The following is a 23,923-nucleotide window of genomic DNA, read 5'->3' as shown; positions in this document are numbered from 1 at the left end:
GAGAGGAGAGGAGAGGAGAGGAGAGGAGAGGAGAGGAGAGGAGGTTTAGTCCCAGATATCTGCCTCCGTCTGACTTATACTACTGTAACAACATACCATAGACTTGTTTTTCTTTTATGAAGAAAAGAAAGTGATTTTTTTTCCTGTTTCTGGAGGCTGGCAAGTCCAATGTCATCATGATATCTTCCAGGGCCTTCTTACTGCACAAGGATATGACCAAAACACTCTGGTGAGGGGACAGGGAAGAGAATAAGAGGGTTGATCAAGGAAAGTCTGGGAAGCTGGCCTGAGTTTGTAAGAGCTCGCACTCAGGATAAAGCATTGGTGCACTCTGGAGAGCGCTGCACTCAGCACCCACCAACACTTCTTACTGCTTAGCTCACACCAGCCTGCGCTGTGACACTGTTCATTCCATTTCAACACACGCACTTTAGAGGATAATTAAACCATAGCAATGTCTCTGGGACTATAGGACTTGTGTCCAGGACAGTGGAGGGGCCTGTCTGAGGGTCTAGTGCTAAGCACTAAGTACTAAGTATGCAGGTACTAAAATTCTGCATCTTTCCAGAATAGTTTTCTTTCCTATGGAAAGCAGCATCACCCACGGGAGGGGCTTCTGAGAAGTGTCACGGGGCTTATGTTGGGATGGCTAAGTCAGAAGAGTGGCTGCCTCTGTCAGTGAGTGACAAGTGGTCACCGGGAGTGGGATGCTTCCTTCTTAGTAAGCCCCTTGCGAAGTGCTTGCTTGTGAAGTCGGCCCCTCCCGTGGATACTGAGAACCTAGTGTTTCATTTCAGGTGGTCACCACCGGGAAAGAACAACTAGATTTTGAAAGAGGACCGAAAGTATTCGATTTGCAGATTTACGTTAAGGATGACGTCGGTGTCACAGATGTGCAAGTCCTGACTGTTCAGGTGACAGATGTGAATGAGCCTCCTCAGTTCCAAGGCATCTTGGCACAAGGTGAGACATACCCAGGCAGTGGCATCAGGGAGGACCCTGCGGGATAGAGCCAAACAGAAAAAGTAAACGAACAAGCAGCTGCTTCCGCAGAGAAGGCAGCTGCTTAACGAGCGGGGAGAAATGGGATGTCTTCCTCTCAGCATGCCCAGTCGCGACACCCAGCAGCTTTTAGAGCTTTGCATCTGTGCTTCTCTCTGTCCCTCTCAGTCCCAGAAGAATGCTGAGCATGGGAACATCAACATGTAGCATTCTAGAAGAACCTGGGCTCGGCCCACCAGAGGTTTGTTACATATTCTGCACCCATTGGCCAGCTGTCTTATTCTCTCTCCCGCCCTCGTGGGCTCTGTGGGCACTGCATGCCCTGGGCCTGCCTGACAGACAGGCAGGGGACGTTCTACGGAGATGGAAAGCTGGGGAGGTAGCTTGGTGGTGGGATGCTTGTATCACATGCTGTGGGTTCACTTCCCAATATCACTAAATAAATAAGTAGATAGATAGATAGATAGATAGATAGATGATAGATAGATAGATAGATAGATAGATTAAATAAATAAATAAATAAATAAATAAATAAATAAGGGTGAGGCATGGCTGAGCAGGTTAACCTTCTTCTTATGCAAGTCCGGCAACCCGAGGTCAATACCCAGTACCTACATAAAAGCAGAACGAGAGGGCTGGCCCACAAAGCTGTTCTCTGATCTTTACATGTATGCTATGGCATGCACACCCACATGAATCATGCACACGGGTGTGCGTATGTGTTCACATGTACACAGAGAGACATTAATGATAAATAAACTTAAAAAACAACCAATACAGATGATGGAGCCTAGCGGCACCATCCATCAGATGTCGCCAAGCTCCGGGCTGTGTGTGCTTCTCTGTACAGTGAGAACCCCAAGTCCACAGTTCCTCGGGGGCTTTCTTTGAACTCACCACTCAGAAACCCATCTGTTTTCCCCAGTGTCTCCTGGACCTCTAAAAGACTTCTCAAACTTAGCAAGACTCTCAAACCAAACTCTTTATACCCCGCCTCACCCTACCCCCACTCCGAATTTCCTCTAGTCTCTTTCCTATTTTAGTTGATAGCACATCCAAGTTTTCCCTAAGGCTGGATCTGAATTCTGACCCTATCACTTACTACACGAGACAACACTAGCCTTTCCAACAGTTTCCTCCACTGTAAAGTCCTAATACACTATCGAAATCATTAAAATGTATTCCTTATTATGGATCTGTTAGGAGGACAAAGGAGGGGACAGGTATGACATCTTCAGCATTCCACAAGGAATGTTCCTTTTAATGTTCTTAGCCACTCCTCAGAAAGCCATGTGGGGCAGAGCCTACAGCAGGTCCTTGCTGCCCTTTTTCACTAGGAACACCGTAGCAGATGGAATTAGCATTTGGTCCCTTCCCTGAGCATCTGCGACCTCCTTAGATTCCTCCATCTCTTTCCTGCTCCTCTCACCACAAACATTCCTCTGGGTGTCCAAGTGTGGTTCACAGGGTCGGTTTAACATGAGAAGAGGGATCTGAATGTGAATGCTAGCACACTGGTGACTCCCCAGCTTCTCTCTCATCCTGGTCCTCTTTCCCAAGTAACAACAGTCTGGGGTCACCTTCCAGTGGAGGAGGAGGCGCCTGAAGACTGAGGACATGACACCCAGTATTGTAGAGATCTCCATAAAGAACTTTGTTCAAGTAGATTTTCCCCAGGCCTGATCCTTGCTGCTCTCCGTCCCATGACACCGGCGAGCTTAGTTGGTTCTGTTTAGTGGCAGCATCTGGATAGCTGGTGTTGGAGTTCTCCGTCTGATGAGACACTTTTATTCCCCCTTGACTTGGAACAGGTTTAAACCTCTATGTCATAGAAAGAACAAACCCTGGATTCATTTACCAGGTGGAGGCATTTGACCCAGAAGACACAAGCCGGAGCATACCCCTTGGGGTAAGTACCCTGGGCTGCTGCTGTCCATACGAGCTTTGGGGCTGAAACCTGATAGCCCAGCCTGGCAGGTGGACATCAGGGGCAGCAGGTCTGGCCAGGGCTCTAGGTGCCTAGTGCTTTGTGATCTCGTTGAGCACCTGTGCCCATGACAGCAGAAACAGAAGAGCAGCTGACACAGGCACACCTTGCTCATGTGAGAGGCTGCACGGGAAGCCACCTGGCCCAGGCCTGGTCAAGCTGGTGGCGTTTGCTTTCAACCAGATACAAAGCCACCTCTGTGATTTTAAACATAAGCACTAAGTACACCCCAAACCAGGTACTAGCATCCCTTCTAACAGATGGAGTCAAGCCTGTAGCCAAGACGGTTTTCTTTTTAAGGGAAAGTTAAATCTCAAGGGTTTTTGGTGCAGAGCAGTGACTGGACCCAGAGTGTCGAAAGACAGCTGAGGCCTCCTCTCTCCCATTTAAAGTCAGCTTCCTTCTGGGAGCTGGGGCTTTTAGACCCAGCAAACCACAGGGAAAGCCTCTTATCTATACCTCGGAGGGTGCTTCTTTTTGCTTTGCACAGGCTGAACTTGCCCTGCAGCTGCCTGGACCAGGCTGAAGGAAACGCACTGGGAGGAAAACATTTACCAAGGGAGCAGGTGCCCAGCTGCCAACCGTAGCGTCTAGAGAGGAATGCTCTCACACGGGACAGGCAGCCATCAGTAACACCACAGCCTGATGCTCCCATTCACTGTGGGCTTGTAGCTCCGACAAGACCAGTTTTTCTAAACAGGAAAAAGTGATCCATGGGAACAATCCCCCTGCTTCAATGTAGGCAGCCACCGGATCTGAAACAGCGACTGGAAGGTTACGGCAGGCATCTCTGTAATAACAGATAGCTGTTCTTCTTAGAGGATGTCCTTCTGTTCAAAAACATTCATTCATTCATTTATTCATTCACTCATTCATGTGTTCAAGATACAGTCGTGTCAGCGTTTGCATAAAGAAAGGAACATGGAATGGGTGGCCGTCTACTCTAGTGAGAGTAACAATGTTGTGTGACAAAACTTTTCCTGGGGAGGCGCTACACATACATCTGCTCACCCCAGGGCAGACCAAAGCATGGACACCACTGAAATCCAACTTAGGGAACCAATGTGTTTTATTGGGCTTCCTTACAGTAATATGGGTGAGGGGTTACTTGTAGCAGCAGGAATGACTCAGAGATGGGGTATCACCAAAGCACACCTCAGCATGGGTGACAGCTCACAGCCTGGGAACCTAGGGCACACTGCGCAGCCTGCAGGCAGCACGACAGTTTGGAGAGAGTCCTTTCCAGGTACCTCAGTGGGTCTAAACCTCTTCCAGGCTGCTGGTCGGTTCTCTTGTTGTTTACCCTGGCAGGGAATCTGGTCCATTTCAGGACTTCCTGAAGCTATTTTGAGTTGTTTACCTTCCTGCTTAGGATGCTTCCCTACAGGGTAGAATATCTCAATCTCTGAACAAACTGTTGAACAACAAACAGTAAGTGTTTTAAATGAGTGTTTACTAAGAGCATACTCGTTATGGAGGGCAAATATAACAGAAAATATAACCACAGTGGAGGATAGGAGGGGTGTGTGTGTGTATGCGCACATGCACACACACACATACACACACACACACACACACACATTTACAGAGGCCAGAGGAAGACCCTCTCTCTATCAGTCTTTGACTTTACTTCCTTCACTCAGGGTCTCTTACTGAGCCTGGAGATAGGCAGAGGCCAGCCAGCCCCAGTGAGGCTCCCATGTCTGAGGGTCACAGCCACTTTCAACCTCACCTGTCTTTTGTTTGTTTGTTTGTTTTCACGAGTGCCAGAATCTGAACTCAGATCCCCATGTTTGTGTACCAAGTGCTCTTACCCTCTGAGCCACAGATTATGTGGTTTACACTCATGTTCCATGCAAGAGTAGAACATTTTCTATGTAAGTTAAGTTTTTCTATGTAGAAGTATAATCTGATTAAAAAAAAACCAACACAAATCAAAAGCAAAACAGGGGTGCTTCAGTGAAGTGTGCCTATTTAGATTCCTCTAAGCCTTGGAGTATAAAGCAGGAAGCCCCAGAGATGACTCTTATCATGTGCTACCAAAGGCAAAGCATTAGAGGAGCTAGGGACAAAAGGGACATGCTTGTTTCTTCATTTTTCTCAACTTCCAAGGTGCTATGTTTTGGGTACTGTGTTCTCTGTGTAATGTGTGCATTTATCCTCACTCGGGAGGGGGGGGCAATAGCTGTCAAGTTATCATAGGCTGCACTGAGGTCTCTAGACGTCACTTTTCTGTTGCTCTGATAAAATACTATGACTAGCTGGGTGCTGCTGCTGGCGGTGTGTACCTTTAATCACTTGGGAGGCAGAGGCAGAAGATCTCTGGATTTGAGGCCAACCTGGTCTATGGAGTGAGTTCCAGGACAGCCAGGGCTACACAGAGAAACCCTGTCTTGAAAAAACCACCCTCCCCCCAAAACAATGACAAAAAAACCCCCCAAAACAAAACAAAACAAAAACCCCCAACCAGACAAACAAACAAATAAACAAACACCAAAGGAAAAGAAGCAAGGAGATAAAATAAAATAAAATAAAATAAAATAAAATAAAATAAAATAAAATAAAATAAAACTTCTCAGAGGACAACATAAACTCCATTTCAAGGTCAAGCCTGACAACAAAAGGAAAACCATCAGTTCCAGGAACTCACCACCATAACCCCCTGGCCACTTCCCACAAAGCCATCAGTCCGAGGAACTAGGCTAGAAGCTACCAGCTCCAGGAACAAGGCTGTAAAATCCCCCCTCGGAAGAACAGCCTGTAGAGAAGCCCAAGGATGGGGACAGGTCTTACCTCAGCATGGGCCATCTGTGCTGGGCAGCCTGACAGAGTTTGGGTAGCTTATCCTGTGGCTGAACATTCATGGCACAGGAATGCAGACCACAGCCCACCTGGCACAAGCCAACCAGAAACCAACCATGTAGCTTTCCCAGAACCCACCAATGAAGTTTCAGATTGCCTAACCTACTCTCTAAGGTCTCAACAAATACAGAAGAACTAACATAGTAGCCAATCAAAATTGTACTAATGTCACCGCTTTGACCCTACCAATCACATTAGAGATGACCGAACTGTTCTGGAAAATTCCCCTAGTTCTGCATAAAAAGGGGCCTGCGAACTGCCCCCAGGGATGGCCATTTTGATGAATGGTTGACCCCTGCATGCTGATTGTTTCTGCAGTGAAGGCTCTTTGCCTTTGCATATGACTTGAGTCTGGGCTCTTCCTTCAGCAGTTCTTGGACCCTAACACTATGAGCAAGGAAACTTAAGTAAGAGTTTATTTCGGCTTATGGTTCCAGAGGGATAAGAAGAGCTATTCTGGCTGGGAGGCAGGGCATGGCAGCTAGCTGCAACTGCTGGCACGCATTTTAAACTGCACACACAAAGCAGAGAGCAAACCAGAAGTAGGCGAGGCTCTGTGCTCTCAAAGCCTACCTCTAGTGCTATACACCACCTGAACTTCCCAAAACATCGCCACAAATTGTTCAAACTCCCAAGACTATGGGGAACATCTGTCATTCAAACTACCACAGGGTATAGGTAAAGAACTCTACTAAACCTAGCTAGATTTCTATTTTTAAATTTCTCTTTTAAGACATCTCCAAGTTATACAGTAGGCATAAGGTCCAGTCAGGCAGAAACCCATTCCAGGTGCAGTTGTCCTGGAAGGGAGGCAGCCCTCTGTAGCCACAAGTCGAGAAAAACTTAACTTACGTTTCTTGTCACCAGTGCAGCAAAGTAGCTCCCTTTGAACTATGCAGCTATGTCAAGTTGTTTGGGAGGAAATGTAAATCTAGGGCATGTACAGACTGTGGGGTTGTTTGGAGGTACTTCTGGCTTGTCAAAGAAAGCACTAATGATGGGTTTAACTTATGTGTGGGACCATACAGCTCTATGGACAGCTAACACCGTCTAGAAGGATCAAAGACTAGAAAAAAAGTAATGATGGTTTAGGCAGTACTAAGTTCTCCCTGGCCTTTGTACTTAGATGTTTGTTTCTGGGCACGGGGGAGGGGAGGAGGGCAGGGAGTGAGGGGTGCCAAGAGGCAGAGTTTTCAATGCAAAGCAGAAAGGATACGGTTAACTCTGGATTGGTTAACTCCATGCTGATCACCTTTGACTTGAAGTTGCAACCTTAGGGGAACTTCAGACACTCACAGGTCTGACTGCTCAAGTAACCAAGAGTTTGGAGCTGCGGGGTCTAGATGTAGTGGACCTACATCTCGATCTAGATGTAGGTCTAGTCTGCACAATGGTCAGGCGTTAGGTCAGAAAGGCTAGGACACTGGTTTTAAATGCTTTCACAGGTTGAGCATATGCTGAGAACAGATGAGGCTGCACAAAGCATGCAGATTCCTGCACACAGCAGGCAAACACTGAATTGGCATGCAAACTTCAGACTGTTTTGTCGTGCAATGCACAGAACCGCGGAGCTGAGCCAGAACAGACTTGAGTAAGCACCTAAACACGTCCTGAAAGCCACCTGGACTAGGTCTGTGCCTGTTCCTTTTGCTGATGGGCTCCATAAGAGATCCGTGCCCCAAATGAAGGGTAGATTCAACAAAGATCTAGCACACACACTGAAACCTTGACTCTGCAAAGTGAAGAACATTCTAGTCGGTACCCAGTTTAAGGAAGTGACATCACATCACAGACCATGTAAAATGGGGGTGAATCTAGATGCCACCGCCTTTCTCCTTCACTGGTTCCGTTTAAAAGAAACCCGATAAGCATGCAGTTGCATGTTGGTTTGACAGCCCTTGTTCCTTACCGTTCAGACCTGTGCAGCCAGAGGCGAGTACTGCATAGGGTTTTAATGTTCTAGTAGTCACATTAAAAGTACAAGAAACCATGTAGCATGAATCAGGCCACACAACCCTGCAGTCTGTCCCTTAGGACAAAGAACTGACAGGGGCCTGCAGTGACTCAGCCCAGCCCCTTCCACTCCCTCTGCTGCCCAGGCTGAACTAGTACCTGCTTCCTGGAATGTAGGCTAACTCCCAGGCTCTGGAACCTCCGTCCCATCATTCATCAAAACCTAAGGAAAGGAAACCTTTCCTTCAGGTTCTCATCATGGTGACTATGGGCATGATGTAACACACACACACACACACACACACACACACACACACACAAACACTCTCACAATGGTTGAAATGTCTTTCCTAATAAAGCTCTTCTGAAGGATGTTCTCATGTCAATTCCTTTCTACAGACCCGTCCCTCTGTTCTTTCCTCCTACGTTATGATAGTTACAATATAGCTTAATTGAATATGTACCATACCATCCAATGACAAACGAGATATTTGACATTCACCTTTCATATGCTATTAAAACATGGTGTATACATTACTCCTCCACTCGCCTCCATTAGACCTGCCACATTTAAGGTCCTGGGTGGTGACATGCACATGGGCTGATGTGGTTGCTCAGGTTACATCTTGATATAGTTATGTCCTCTGGGGTTTCTTCTGTGTTCTGATGAAGGTACAGGTAGAGCTGGGGTCCAGAGTCTGCACACAAAGGGAAAGACACTGCTTGTGAATGCTCAGGCTTCTGGCTTTCTTCTGGTACCCACTCGGTATTTCCCCACCTGCGGAAGGAGGTTTCTGCTCCCACTCTCCCTGCATCCCTTTCATTGCTGAGGGCCTCCTTGGAGACTCTGGGGATGCTAATAGGTTTTGCAGCTGGAGGCAACGTGATCTAGTGCACTGTCCTTCATTAAAGGGCTTTCTCAGACCCTTCCACTAAGGAAGGCCTTTTGCATGAAATGAAGTGTACGTAGTCCTCACCAGGACAGACACGGGATTAAATTAAAGAGCAATGCCCTTACCATTAGTAGAGCAATAGAACACTCTCACATCTTCATACTCATGACTCTGAGGGGGAGCCTAGCCGTTCCTTCTTCCCATGAGTACTCTATGCTAAGTGAACCGATAAAGTTCATGAATAGATGGCATATTTATCTATGTATTTACTATTGGTGTGTTGGGAGTATGCATGTGAATGTCAGAGAACAACTATGAGGAATTGTGCTCAAGGATTTGTGGGTCTGGGTAGGTTTTCAAGCCCAGAAGTGGGCTCAGACCTTTTACCATACACTGCCAAGGTGCTTCACCCTTTCCTTCCTGGTAGCTTTTCCACCACATCCCCTCCCCTCCCCAACATGTCTTGCCTGGGAACTCTGAGGTCACCCCTAGAAGTCATAGCAAAAGTCATTTTATTCTAGGTCCTCATATGAGGCTCACAGAGGAAAAGCCCTCGGTCTTGGACGTTTCCATCCCCAGACCCACAGCTGCTACAGGCTGTGCGTGCTTCTGGGGAGACTCTCGGGGCACTGGAGATTGTTACCCTTAAGACTGGCAGAGCATGGGGCACAGAGACAGGACTCAAGACTTATGGCTTTCCTCCCAGAGAAGGGACAGGGATTAGAGCTGGAGCTTTATCAGTAAGGCAAACAATAGTAAATCAGCTTTGGGCACTGAAGACGTAGCTCAATTGTTAGAGTGCTTGCCTAACATGCACAAAGCCCTGGGTTCAGTCCTTAGGATGCCATAAAACCTGTTATATGGCAAGTTGGAGACCAGTCTGGGATACATGAAATGCTGTCTCTAAAAACAAGTAAGCAAGCTCTACAAAACTCCCAAAACATAAATTTGTCAACGTCTCTTAAAAACACTTAAGTGGCTGCCATCCCCACTTAGCTCTTCCACACAGACAGATGCCAGGGTGCACCACAGTGGGGCAGCTTTATACCAGTGTCGCTTTCTTCAGTAAAGTCTTCCTTCCTTCTCCTCTCACCTGCCACCCCAGAGCTGGAATGGGAATAGCGTGGAAGAAAAGAGAAAGAAATTGATGGGCTTTTTTTTTTGTTCGTTTGTTTGCTTGCTTCAAAATAGCTCACTTACACCAAGAAGTCTAGCAGACATGCATACTGTATTTCTAACTCCCAGCTTGATTGAAAGACCCCATTCGGTGTGCTCCTCCTCTGGTGAGGGTGGGTTTGTGTGTAAGGTAGTGGCTCAGGACGCCCCAAGACCAAGTTCTCAGCAGAAAGGATCTTTATTTGTCCCATAAGTACAGAGGGCAGAGAATAAGAGAAAAAGACAGGAGACAGAGGATGAAGGGGAAAGGGCAGGGAACAAGGGAGCGGGGAGGGGTATTTGTCCTGGAAGGGAAAGGACTTGTCTCTGGATAGAAAGGGGACAGATGTGGCCCATGGACAAATGACCGTTTATAAAGGTTAAAAAAAGGAAATCCCGTGTTAGGATGAGGTGCTTAATTTTACATTGGCATGTTAATTAGGGTAGCCCAAAGGGGTCTCATGACTGCTGGACTGCAATACTTTGATAGCTGGACCTTGGTAGTCAGCTTCAAGGGAGGAAGTGGCCAACTGAGGGGATAGACTTGGATGACTAGCTTTAGGAATGTAATCTAATGGTTTTCAGCAAGGTAGAGGGAATGGGGAGAAGGACAAGGCCCACCAGAGCCACATCTGAGAGCACATAGTGGGCTAGTGCACCTTGAGGGGCCGAGGGGTCCTGAATTTAGTGTTTTGAATTGTCACTGTTACTCCCTGGACTTGAGAAAATAAGGGTTCTTGCTTCCATCTGGAAACTGGCTCAGTGTGACACGAATGCCCTGTTCCTAGAAGACAAGACTGAATTCATGTTGATTTTTGTACTGAAGGGCTGACAGCCAGGGATGGCTGGGTAAGACACCCCTGGTTATATCGCCAGCTGCTTCCACAGTGTAGCAAGGAGCCGAGAAGAGGTTGCTAGCCCCCTGGGAGCTGACATTTCTGGAAACTGGGCTACCTCCCCTTCCCTCTGGCTAAACTGAAAGCATTCTGCAGAGTGAATAGGGCAGGAAGGATGGCCTGTGTCTTCCAAAAGGAAGCTTTTGTGACCACCGGCAACTAGGAGCCACCAGGAGCCTGCAAACAGAACAGTGGGAGGCAGGCAGGGAGAGTCCCAGAGGAAAGCAGAGAGCTTGTCTAACAAGCATTTGTTCGATGAATTGATCTGATTACTCAGGACTTTTCTCAGCCAGGACTGGGGCAGAGAGGGGCTGCAGTTGCTTTTCATCCTATTTAATTTCTGTTTTCCAAGAATGAATATCAAGGGAGAGCTTTGATTAAACAAGCCTTTAAAAAGGAGGCGAGAATGCCAGGTTTTACAGAAAGCCTTACTGAGTCGCTGGCAGGGGGCCACATGACACAATATTTCTAGTCTACAGATATTATCTTCTTTCTGAGCACAAAACTGTGTGCTCGTGAACAAAGCGTGGAGACAGAAGGAAACGAGAATTAGCCTAGCACTGATTATACATACATTACAGTACATACAATTACATACATTACATAATTACATACATTATATACATGCATGCATGCATACATACATACATTCATACATACATTTAGAGATTATCAATATTCTAGGAAATCAGCATAATGTAAATGACAAATAAACCCTCATGCTCCCAGTCTCTGTTCACCAGTGCCAATTTTACCTGTTGCTGTTTCCCTGTCTCTTTCCTACAGTTGTTGTTGAGACTCCAGGCTAAACTCATGGTTTCATAGTCACATATAGTATTACCACGATTTAACAAAATGGCTGGCATTATTTTTTTTTTTATTGTTGTTGTCAATACTTTTGGTGCTACCGTGGTTGGCTTTGAGACACCTTGAAATGCAGGGCTGACTCTGCGGCAATATTCCCAGCTCTGCCCTGTGAGTGTTGGCACTGCAGACACACAGCACCATCCTCTGCTTGTTTTAAGATATCTCAGAGATAGGAATGTTGGTCTCTCATCAGTGAGAAATTAGAAGGAGGAAAACCCCATTTTTGAATATCTAACAACACTGAGCACCTGTGTGGGGGAAGCTGCTGTTACACACGGGGATCAGGGACACAAAGGACGCCTTTTGCATTAGGACCTTACTCTAATTTCTAAGGTGCTGGAGGGCCAGGCAGTGAACTCGGGGCCTTGTACATGTGAGGCAAATGCTTTCCTGAGCTGCACCTTTATAACAGGATCTTACATTTTAGCTGAACAGTAGACGCTACCACCCAGCATGGGTCCAGCGTGTTCCAAGCATTGTCATAGCAGTGTGGTGGTTTAAAAAAGAATGGCCCCCATAGGTTCATATTTTGAATGTTTAGACACCAGGGAGTACAAATGTTTGAAAGGATTAGAAGGATTGGGAGGTGTGTTCTTGTTGAAGTAAGTGTGGCCCTGTTGGAGGAAGTGTGCTACTGGGGATGTGTTTTAAGGTTTCAAAAGCCCATACGAGGCCCAGCTCCTATTACCCTCACTGCAGGATGTAGCTCTCAGCTACTCTCCAAAGCCATGCCTGCCTCCTGTGGCTGTGTTCTCTGCCATGATGATAATGGACTAAGCCTCTGAAACTGTAAGCCACTCCCAAATGAATGCTTTCTTTTCTGAGTTGCCTTGGTCATGGTGTCTCTCCACAGCAACAGAACAGTGACTAAGACAAGCATGTTGTAGATTTCTCCATGGGTAGGCTCTGTTGTTATTATCCTACACAATCTCACAGAGCTAGAAGTGGTGGAACCAAGAGTCAAATTCCAAGGCCTTTCTCCAGAATCACTTACATAATTTACCATCCCAGTTGATGATGTTGTATCTCAAATGTGCATAAGAGGTTTTGTTCCTACAATTGCCTATATTGGCTCCTCTTGCAGTGCTTTACCTGTATTGCTCTGTTCCCTTGGTTTACCATAAGCTTTGAGAGGCAGAGCATATTTACCGTCTCTATATCCCAAGGTCCCCACTGCTTTGAACCCAGTAGATAGATGTGTCTCCCGGAGTTTTATAAAACCACGGAAAGATTCTGAGTCTGATGCATGTGGTAAATGTCCCCATGGGTTCCTAAAACCTCATTCTAATGTCATGTCCCACTCAGCATGGGACTCTCATTACTGATATGTGAGGATTTCCTACAAGGAAGACTCAGCCCAGTGACACAGGAGTCCTCTGCATGAAGGTAGCTTATGGCTAACATATTGCTGTTCAGGCAAAGAACTACAAAGATGATGGGGCTTGCAAAGCTGAATCTACAATGGAGAGGCGGTACAGTCCTGAGAGAAGGTCCCAGAAGAGTGCTTCCTGGAGTTGCCCAACTGTCTTCTCTTGAAACTGAGCAAAAACCCCTAAATGAACACCAAGAGGGTGTTGTTAAATAAACCCATGTTTAAAATGCTATGCTGCCATTCGCTAACTAGGCTGGACAGTCAGAATTAAGGCATGAGTCTCTGGGCATCACATCCAGACCACACTGGGTCTCTTCTGTTCTCAGAAGTTGATCCAGGTTGATAGGAGACACAGGGCTATGAGAAAACGCTCAAGACAGAAATAAAAAGAAAACAATATTGCCATTCGATTAGCACATCATCTTGAGATTTTGGAAGGTGTGTGTTTGCACAGAAAGAACAGGAAGTAATACATCAAAATGATGAGCCTTCACACACAGATTTCAGTTAGTGACTTTTAATATTTTTTCTGTCTTCTTCCATTTTGTGTAACTGTATGCTCATTACAACTAGAAAGATATCATTATATAACAAACAGAAAGTAACTACTTCTTAAACATGGTTTAAAGACTCTATATTGGCCCAAGATGAAACCTTTAATCTAGTTTTGGGCCACTCTCTTTTGGTCCTAGGAACTCCACGTTGATCACACACCACATTGTTGGTTAGAGACCTTGGCTGTGCATCTTTGACCCTCGACTTTGGGCCCCATAATTCTAGTTTTAAATCCCCCACTGCCTATTGGGCTCACAGTCTAAGGCCTTGGGGATAGATCACCTCTCATCTTAGCCATAGATAAGGAAACCTCTTAACCTAAGAGCTCTTTGCAATAAATAAAGGGTTATAAAGTGTGTTCTTATTGCCCCTCATATTTAACATCGTGAATTCTCATTCAGTTTTCCCAGTGACAAGTGTAGCTTTTCTTTGCTTCTTTGCTGGTTCTTTTTTCTTCCATGTTTCTCTAGCCTTCCAACTCCCTAACACTAGATAGGAGAGAGAAAAGGATAGAGGGGAAAGGGAGTGATGTTTTCATTGGACTGCTTCCTGATAGTTAGGGTGTCGAGTTCCTTGGGGTAGGTTTGACCTTTGTCATCAGGATATCTAATTTCTTCTTGTTTCTTCTTTGTGCATGACTACTTAACAAACCTCTGCTAACAGTAACCAATAGCAACCAACCAACAACCAACAGCATCCCAACAACAGAAAGGAGTGGAACCGTTGGTATTGTCCCTAAGTGACAAGGCAAGAGAAGGATCAGATCATGTACTCTCAGCCCATCTGATACAAGCCCTTCTCCCACTTCCTTGACCCCATATCCCAGCCAAGGAAGCCATCTTGATGAGCACTGGTAGAGGAACACAGCCATGGACCTCCTGTGACCTGGTCCTTAGTGGGTTCTATGCACAAGCCTGTGTGTTTCTATTAGATTTCATGGGTGCGACAGACAGCTGTCAAGAGAATAGCACTGGGCACAGGTATCAAGGACAATAAAAAACCTCAACTACCCACATATGTGAGGAGACAATTTTTATTAATGGCCCTTTACCAGGATAAAATTAAAAGCAGTGTATCCTCAGCTCTAAATCCTGCTGCCCCCCACATTCTCAGGTCATGACTGTCTCTTCTCTCCTTTCTATCATTTCAATAAATGATGCTCGGGTACTTGTTTGTACTTCCTAATAGCCAACTCTTTCAAGAATAAACACAAGGTCTCATACAGGCTGGGTATGGTCCTACTATCTGACACAGTATAGGTGTGCTTAAGCAGTGTTAATTAAAGTCAAGTCCTACTGTTAGAGCCTGCAGATAAGCAGAAGTCAGACGACAGGGGCATGGAGAGGGAGACTAGAGCTAGCAGCAAAACTTACCCAGGCAGTGACCTTTGGTAAAATTTCAGCGGTTGGAACAGCTCTTTAGAGATTCCTCTTCAGGGGCAGGCATTCAGACTGACCACATCTAAATGCCTTTCTCCTGGGCAGCCATGAAGTCTCAGAGCTGCTTATCTAGACACCTTTTGAAATCATTCAAAATGTTGTACACGCCAAGAGTACCAGACAAGACATGAGCCAACGCACCTGACTGGGTACTGACTGAGTTCTAACTTCCCCTTGTCGTATACAGTATTTCCTCATTTCTCCCTCGAAGAACTTCAGAATGTCTGCAAATGGCACCCTCTTCTCCACCACAGAACTGGACTTTGAAGCAGGGCACAAGAGGTAGGCTTGCCAACGACCTTCTATCCTTGAGGCACGGCTATCCCTGAGGTACGGCTATTCAAAACTCAAGGAAGATGCAGAGGCTACAGGGTACTGGGTTCCTGAGAACCTGGGGGATGGCTAGGAGTTCAGCTCCAGGAGTCTGAAAACCTTGGCCAGACATACGTGGAACAATGGAGGGCATTCCCAGAACTGGGGACCAGGAGAAGGAGGGTAGTGCCTGGGGCTGCAAAGGCAGCAAGTGTAACTAGAAAGCATCTGAAGAGAGGCCAGGCTTTGAGATGGAGGCCATAGGCCTTGGGAAAACCAGGTGAGGCTCCTGGCTCTAAGTCACGAGAAGTAGAGTAGTTATGGAGGATGGAGTATAGGTCAATGGCCGGGCGTTTACCTGGTGCACGGGAGGCCCTGGCTTCCATAGCCAGCACCTCAAACGAGTGAATGAATAAAATGGGAGCCCCCTTTCCTTGAGAGTGGAACAGGCCGATGGCAGGGACATTGTAAAGGCAGAGGCTTGGCTGGCTTTAGTGGACATTTGTCCAGGGAGGTAGAAGCCGTGAAAAAAAAATCCCTCCAGACTGAGAAACGAGAGAGGGGAGGAAGCCACGTTTGACCTCTGGAAGTTGCATAAGAAACGGGCAGCTGGAAAGGAGGCTGCTTGCTTCACGCCTTCCACTGTGGCCTTTCCCGCTCCTCTCTGTAAGTGGGGTCAGCAAAGCTTGTTTCTCTCCGTTGGAATTTTCCCCTGGCAGCTTCAACCTCCTTGTGGGAGTGAGAGACAGTGGGAACCTCGAAGCCTCCACAGCACTCCAGGTGACTATTGTGAACATCAACGATGAGACCCCACGCTTTACCAGGTAGGCCTGAGAGCATGCAGGACAGAGAAAGCCAACCTCAAGTGATCGGCTCCACAGCCCTCTTGGACACATTTGTGACAAAACACAGAGATGTGCTTTGCCTTGGCCTAGACAAGAGATGCAAATCAGAGCTCTCCTGTGTCCTTTATGCCTCTCAACCCCATGTTTCCCTTGCTGCCCACACCTCCTGACCCCCTACATTCACATGCACCATAGGACTGTAGACATGATGGAGAGATGGGTGGGGCTCAGCACAATACTCCTTGAGAGTCACTGTACACACAGAGAAAATAAATGCAACACAGGCACTTTTTAAATAAAGTGCCCCATGTTAATGGAACCCTAAAGCCCACACTGGTGTCACCATAATGGTGTCCTAAAGCCACTGGCACACCAAAGTTTCTTCTTGGCTTGGTGGATCCAGAAAGACACCTGGCCATGTCTGCTGCTTCCACATAGAGCTGAGATAAGGAAAAGATCGTATGTGTGTTGGGAAAGATGGTGGACCTGGCCTCAACCCAGACCCAAAGGAAGACCATGGCCTACTGCACACAGGGATTCAGGAAGATAACTTGAGATTTAGAGTCAGGGATTTAGACCTAAGCAGCCTGAGTTTCTGCTGCCCTGGGTGGGCCCAGGCCACAGGGAAACAGCACCATCTTGTGCCTGGGGTCAGCAGCACGAATGGCCGTGAATGAATAAAGACAAGCAACTGTAGCAAACGTAGAGGCGGGAGACAGTTATTATCTGAGAATCAAAAGTGAAAGCAGAGCTGGAAAGATGGCACTGGAGTAGAAGTGCTTGCTGCTCTTACACTGCAGCTTGTCAGATCCCAGAACCTATGTTAGGCAGCTCACAATGGCTTGTAACTTCAGCCCCAGGGGAGCCAATGCTCTGTTTTAGCCTACACACAAACACACACACACACACACACACACACACACACACACACACACACACACACACACACACACACACACACACACACAGACAGAGGCAGAGACAGAGGCAGAGACGGGGAGACAGAGAGGAGGGAGAGAGAGAGAAGAAGAGAAGAGAGATGCATAAATAAAATACATCTTTAAAAATACTAAAAATAAGCTGGGCGTGGTGGCACACGTCTTTAATCCCAGCACTTGGGAGGCAGAGGCAGGCAGATTTCTGAGTTCAAGGCCAGCCTGGTCTACAAAGTGAGTTCCAGGACAGCCAGGGCTACACAGAGAAACTCTGTCTCGAAAAGGAGGTAGCGTTCTTACAAAACCATTTTAAGAGTGCTGGAGAGAAGGCTCAGTCGGTAGAGGACTTGCTATGTTCCAACTCCAGAACCCATGCAAAAATGCTGGCTGTGCTTGCATACTTCTAAACCCCACTGCTGGGGAGGCAGGGACAGGCAAACGTGGGGATCATTGGCCAGGCAACCAAGTGTACTTGGTGAAAAGCACTGCCTTCGAAAGTGGGGGACGGGTGGACAGCCCTGAGGGGTGGCACCCAAGGCTGTTCTCGGCTTCAATATGCATGTGCACCTGCACACATAAGGACACGAAAGCACATGTGAAAGAAAGATGCTTTAAGACTGGAAGCCATTAAGGCTGTTATATCCCTCAAGCCAACCTCATGGCACTTTGCAAACATGCCACAGTTGAAAAGTTTCTGGTCATTTACACTAGCCCCAGACTAACTCTGGTATGGCGACTACAGAAACAAGTAATCTTCCCCCTTGGGATGTTTCCATCAGTCCGCAGTACTGGGTTCCAAAAAGCCTGGGCATTTCTTCAGATGGGATTGCCTAGAAACACAGCAGTAGGTTTCTCAAACCAGGAGGTTGAGAAACGGTTGTGATATATCCATTCAGACTCAGGCTGAGTCATTAGCCCACACAGCTCTGTGGATTCACCCAAAAAGTCTAGAAAGGAGATAGCTGTGGGGTTGGCAATCAAAGAGCCTGAAATAGTCTCCACAGCACAGATAAAAAGGCAAACTGATAGGATGGGGAAGAGAAAGCAAGTCCTCCTCTGGGCACCAGTCTGCTTTGTACTGTGCCTTCTAAAATGCAGCTGTTAGCAGTCTGGCTGGGAAGGGAAACAGCCACCCGGAGGGCAGCTTCAAACTCCTTGGTTCTCTCTTGTGATTTTAAAGATGGACCTCTTAGGCTCTGAGACAGCTTTACTTCAGTGTTCCTGGATGGTATCAAGGTGTGTCTGCAGGAGCCTGCATTCTAGCAAGGGCAGGACACCACCTCATTTTGCTTAGGGTGTTCGCTTGCCAGCATCCCCATCCCTCAACAGCCGTGAGTTGAAAGGATGCAGTTGAGTTACACTGGATGCTGAATTGAAAGCTTGCCCAACCCCTTGCATTTCTTATTTCCTTGTCTCTCAAAACTTCTGCTAGTACGAAGCATGAAAGTCTCATTGTGGGTTCCGAGATGAAATCTTCAAGCTGACCCAGGTGTGACCAAGTCTGAGTGTGACGCAGCCAAGGCAGATGTGGAAACAGCTCCTCACCTTATGTCTAGATAAGACCACTGCAGCGAGTGCCGTTTCTGCTGTTGAGACTGTCTCCCCATTTCATCCCTGAGTGGAGATGTCTGGCTGTCTGCTTTGTGGGTGTGATGTTTCTGTTGGGAGGCTGAAAACACGGACATATTTACTCTTTCCCCGTGTGTGGTGCTGACTGAAGATCACTTTATTTCAGATGTCAGCAAGTAGCTCTTCCCAGCTCTCCCTGTTTTCTTTGTACTCACTGGAAGTCCTCTTGTAAGAGTGCCTGGCAGTGCCTTCCTGCATACTCATCACAGAGAGGAAGTTGCCCCTTCACACAGAGAATGTGGTCACAGGCCCCACCTGCTGTGGCCCTGAGTTCTGGCAGCCAGGTATAGTGAGGAGCTGAATTTAGAATATGAATGATAATCATATTTGTTCTCTCTATTTTGGTAGATGTGAAATTAGGCAATCTTTTAGATACACATAGGTATAGGTATGTGTATGGGTACAGGTATACGTATAGGTTTAGATATATATTTTTACAGACATGAATGAGTCTTAGATACCCAAATCAAATATTAAACCTTTTTATCTTCTGCCACATTGGCTACCAGGGCAACCAAGGAAAGACTGTTTGGCATGAGAGTCTGAGGCACTGTCCCCAAAAGTTAGCCTTGTTCCTTTCATGGGGATGTGGCACACCCAGCATACACTATAGAGGCTTCAGAGCAGGGTTTAAGCAGCTCATCTGACTGGAACCAGATGCTTTTCTGTGACCGGGCTGTCCTGTGTGAAGGAGTGTGTTTGGCAGCATCTCCCTCAAGGTGGGAAGAGCAGCTCCCTCCCCAAGTTGTGACAACCAAAAAATGTGTCTAGCTGTAATCATCTCTCAGCTTGGAACCACTGCCTAGAAGGAGTCAAAGATGGGTTAAATATTCCCCCTATGTTGTCTTCTTACTGTCCTAGGAAGCCTAATGGTCACCACTGACACTGGAGACTATATGCATATCCCTGGCTTTTTCAGTGGGCATTCAGGGCTCCATTAAGTGCTCAGTAATCTACATTCCCACGGAGCTCACTGGTGACACTGGCATTGCTGATCCAGGGAGTAATGTTGAAAGCCAGGACCAGTCTGTGCAGGCAGCGAAACATCTGTATTATCCTTTTTTCTCGCTGTGATAAAACACCACAGCCAAAGCAACTTACACAAAGAAGGGTTTAATTGGAGCTTATGGTTCTAGAGGATAAGAGTCCATCATCACACAGCAGGAAAACATGACAGCAGGCAGACATGGCAGCCAGAATCACGGCAGAGGGCTCACAGCTCTAACCTCAAACAGGAAGCAGAGATCAAATTGGAAAGGAGGAGTCTTTGGAAACCTCAAAGCCTGCCCTTAGAGACAGACTTCCTCCAGTGATGCCACACCCTCTAAGCCCCTCCCCCTTGAAGATCACCAACTGGGGAGCAAATATTCAAATGCCAGAAACTCCCGGGGACCATTGTATCATTCAGACCACCAAGCATCCTTATGACCCTGGCTAGGAAGTTACTAGACCCAATCTAGTGGATGGAAGACAAAACCATCCTGTATTAGAAACAATATTCTGTTGGTTGTAGAAGACAGGCTGCCTCTTTCCTCTGACTCTGTCTCTGGCCCCTGCTACCCCTGGTTTTGCTGGTTCAGCCCACCAAAGTCACAGACTCTGGGGGACACTGGGCAAGGAGGCCCAAGCATTGGAGCCACCTTGGGCCCATGGGGTAGGCTAGTGTGAGGTCCTGGCTACAGATTGTCTCTGCTTCTCTCTTGATCCAGCCTGAGGCTCTCTATTGTGTCTGTTTCTTCTGGCCCTCCCTATGGGACAGCTGTGGTGAGACAGGGGCAGCTAAATGATCTGAGGCCCCCCTACATGAAGGCAGCCATTTAGAGCAGAGACGAAGATTGCCTTCCTTCAAGGAGGGACCACATGGGAAAGGGGCTCCTTAAGACAGGAAAATTAAAGGTGACTCTACTCCCATGAAATAATCTCACTTCTGACCTTTTACAAAAGCGTGGAGCCTGAGAAAGGTCAGTAAGCGGGCACGTGGAGTTATAATATGCACAGTGCCCCTTGGAGAACAGTGTGATGACTTCTGACTGCCAGAGGCTTAGAGAGCTGGCCTCATGGGGAATGCCATCTGGAAAGATGCCCAGGTTCCATGTGGAAGAGTTGTATCCTCAAGCTAAGGAGGAGGAAGAGGAGGAGGAGGGGGAGGAGGGGAGGAGGAAGAGGAAGAGGAAGAGGAAGAAGAAGAAGAAGAAGAAGAAGAAGAAGAAGAAGAAGAAGAAGAAGAAGAAGAAGAAGAAGAAAGTTGACAACAACGAAAGGGGAGGGGGAGGGAATGAAACAAAGACCAGAGATTCTAGAGTAGACACAAAACTGGGCTTCGGGCATCATCCACAGGCACAAATTAAGAAGCCGGAGGCTCTGAACATCTTGTCCAGATGGGTTTTTAAAAAGAATCCAGACACCTTTTGAACAGAAACTGGGAAGAGAGAAGCTGACTGGGCAGAGGAAGTGTCTTTATGTGAGAGGATGTTAACGATAGGACAGGCATCAGGCAGGCAGGCAGGCAGGCAGCGGCTGTGACCACCTAAATTGCTGCTGTAATAGCCTGGCATTCTTCTTCGCATCCGCAAGGATGTGAAATACAGACAGCAGTCACCCCTCCTCTCAGCTGCTGTGTTCTCTCTGCATGTTGATGCAGCACAAGTCGTGCAGTGCTATATTTAGCGCACACCAAAATACCTACCACCCAGTCTGCACCCTCCCCTGCCCTGCAAATTAGCCACGGCTGCAGTGTTTCTGTTTCAGCCCCAGGAGAGTGTACTCCATCCCAGAGGAAGTGCCTCTAGGAACCATGGTGGCGAACATCACAGCAATGGATCCTGATGATGAGGGTTTTCCTGGCCGCCTCCTCTACAGCATCACTACCACCAGCAGCTATTTCATGGTAGACCAGCGTGAGTCATGCACAGTAGCCTCTCCTGCATCCTCGAATGCGAATGTTGAGTGGGTTTTACAATGCTTTCTCTTCCCTCAGGCCTTTCTATCTAGGTTCACCCTTTCTTGTCAGGGAAAGGGTGTGTTAAAGGCAGCAGACACCCACCAAAATGGTGGAGTCTGAGGAGGTCTGTGTGTGAGCAGCTGGGTTACCTTTCACCTTTATGGGGACTATGAAAATATTTTTCTAAACTGCCATTATGATTAAGGTGCAACCCCTGTAACTAGAATACACATGTCACCGTCTGTGTAAAAATGAAGACTTAAGGACATAGAGAAAATTACATTTTGTGGTGGGTTTCTTTTTTTTTTTTTTTTTTTTTGGTTGGTTGTTTGGTTGTTTGGTTTTGGTTTCTTGAGACAGAGTTTTTCTGTATAGCACCGGCTGACCTGGAACCTGCTCTGTAAACCAGCCTGGCCTCAAACTCAGAGAGCTACCTGAATACTAGGATTAAAGGCATGAACCACCACTGCCCAGTCACACACACACACACACCCCACATATACACAGTATTGCTATGTAGCTCTGGGTGGCCTAGAACTTGTAGCTATGAGTTATAGCAACTCATAGCAATTCTTCTGCTTCAGCTTCTTGAGTTACAGGCATTTACCACCACATATGTCTGGGAATTTGAGTTTTTTTTACTGAGTTTGATGAGGAAGTGAAGGGACCATTATGGTTGGATGACAAAGTGCCTAAACCGGGAATAAACTGTTCAAGGCCTGGGGCTCAGGTGTCTCTGTCCTCTTAGACCATGATGCTGTGGTCTCTGGGAAAGTCTTTACAATGAAGGCCTGCTGCTCACTCAGAGGTGGACAGAGTAAGAGTAGAGAGGCCCTCCTGCTTCTGCTACTGTCTAAGACATCCGGGTGTCCTGCTGTAGGGTAGCACGCCCCAGCCCCATCACTCTGAGGAAGGTGGGCCTGTGGAGATGCATGGGCTGCCTGCTCCATCCACACATTCCTAAGGATTCAGAAGAGAGGGATGATATCAACACTGAAATAGAATGAAAGCCTATGTGTAGTGTTAGTATCTTCAATAGCCTCATTCTAAAAAATGAAATCGAGCTGGGCCGTGATGGTGCACATGTTTAATCACAGCACTTGAGAGGCAGAGGCAGGCAGATCTCTGTGAGTTCTAGGCCAGCCTGTTCTATTGACTAAGTTCCAGGACAGCTAGGGCTACACAGAGTCTCAAAAACAAATGAGCAAACAAAAGAAGACCAAAAAAAAATTACTCTTACGATCCAAAATATTGTCTTTACAACATAATTGATATTTAAAAGTAATTGAAATATTTATAGTATTTTGTTTGGAAGCTTGTTTTGTGTATTATACTTAAAGCATATCTCAGTTCAGACTGGGCCCATTTTAGAGGCTTAGTAGATACCTGTGGCTAATGGTGATGCACAGAGCAGCGTCTCTCTCCATCAGCTTGCTAGACTTTGGCAGTTATGTTCCCATCTGAAGAGCCGACCACAGAGACTGAGCTTCCTCTCCTCTGAAATAGCCACCTTAGTGGAGAATTCGTATATAATACTTACTTACCAGACATTCTGTAGAGGGGCCACGCCCATTCCTTCCCAGGTACTTTTACAACCTAATGGACTAACACCATCCATGGTTTACAAAGGAAAAACAAGGGCTAGAGAGATACCCAGACGAGTTCAGTGGTTGTACAAGAGCCCAGCTCATTGAGGCTCCTTGATGTCCAATATAGATGATTCTAGAGTCTCTCCTCTTAGCCACTATACTATAACCATAAATCCAGGTCATGTCAGCCCACTGGACTTCATTTTACATAACGCTTTTGTGGAAGCCAGCATTGGACAATCCCAGACTATGTGGCATTGGCCCCATACGCTCTTGAGCAAATACATATTCTAGGACTAGGGAAATGATGGATATGCAAAACCAGCAGCTGGAACCTACCTCTGGAAACTTCTGCAGGCTTTGACATTGACAAATGCAGACAGCTAAGAATGTGGGGATAGATGATCTTGGATGAGAATTCTGTTCACTCTGATGTTGTGAAAATGAACTTTTAACAAGTACACACACACACACACACACATACAATACACAGTGCTGGGGATTAAACCCAGGACCTCATCTATGCTAGGCAAACACTCTACCTCCGAACCTCTCACACCTTTTTTCTGAGTATTTAAACTAAGACTCTGGTTCCAAGTAATAAAAGTGACAGCAAATCTAGCTAAGCACAAGACAGTAGAAAGGAAGAGAAGATAGGGGAAAGAGAGGAGGGGAGGGAAGGAGAGGGGAG

General features: G+C 46.8%; 1 protein-coding gene across 1 annotated transcript in view; it reads left to right on the top strand.

Moving 5' to 3' along the window:
• Cdhr3 (cadherin related family member 3) overlaps positions 1 to 23,923 on the top strand; it is a 61,057-nt gene that overhangs the window by 9,557 nt on the left and 27,577 nt on the right. The window contains exons 3-7 of the mRNA XM_021179508.1: positions 798 to 963; positions 2,814 to 2,911; positions 15,169 to 15,263; positions 16,013 to 16,117; positions 21,451 to 21,599. Coding sequence (XP_021035167.1) covers positions 798 to 963; positions 2,814 to 2,911; positions 15,169 to 15,263; positions 16,013 to 16,117; positions 21,451 to 21,599 — 613 coding nt within the window. The remainder of the gene's footprint in view (positions 1 to 797; positions 964 to 2,813; positions 2,912 to 15,168; positions 15,264 to 16,012; positions 16,118 to 21,450; positions 21,600 to 23,923) is intronic.

The sequence above is a fragment of the Mus caroli genome, chromosome 12 (genome assembly GCF_900094665.2).
Source record: "Mus caroli chromosome 12, CAROLI_EIJ_v1.1, whole genome shotgun sequence".
NCBI classification, from domain to species: domain Eukaryota; kingdom Metazoa; phylum Chordata; class Mammalia; order Rodentia; family Muridae; genus Mus; species Mus caroli.
The sequence above is the reverse complement of the archived record's forward strand: the minus strand, read 5'-3'. Positions and strand labels throughout refer to the sequence as shown.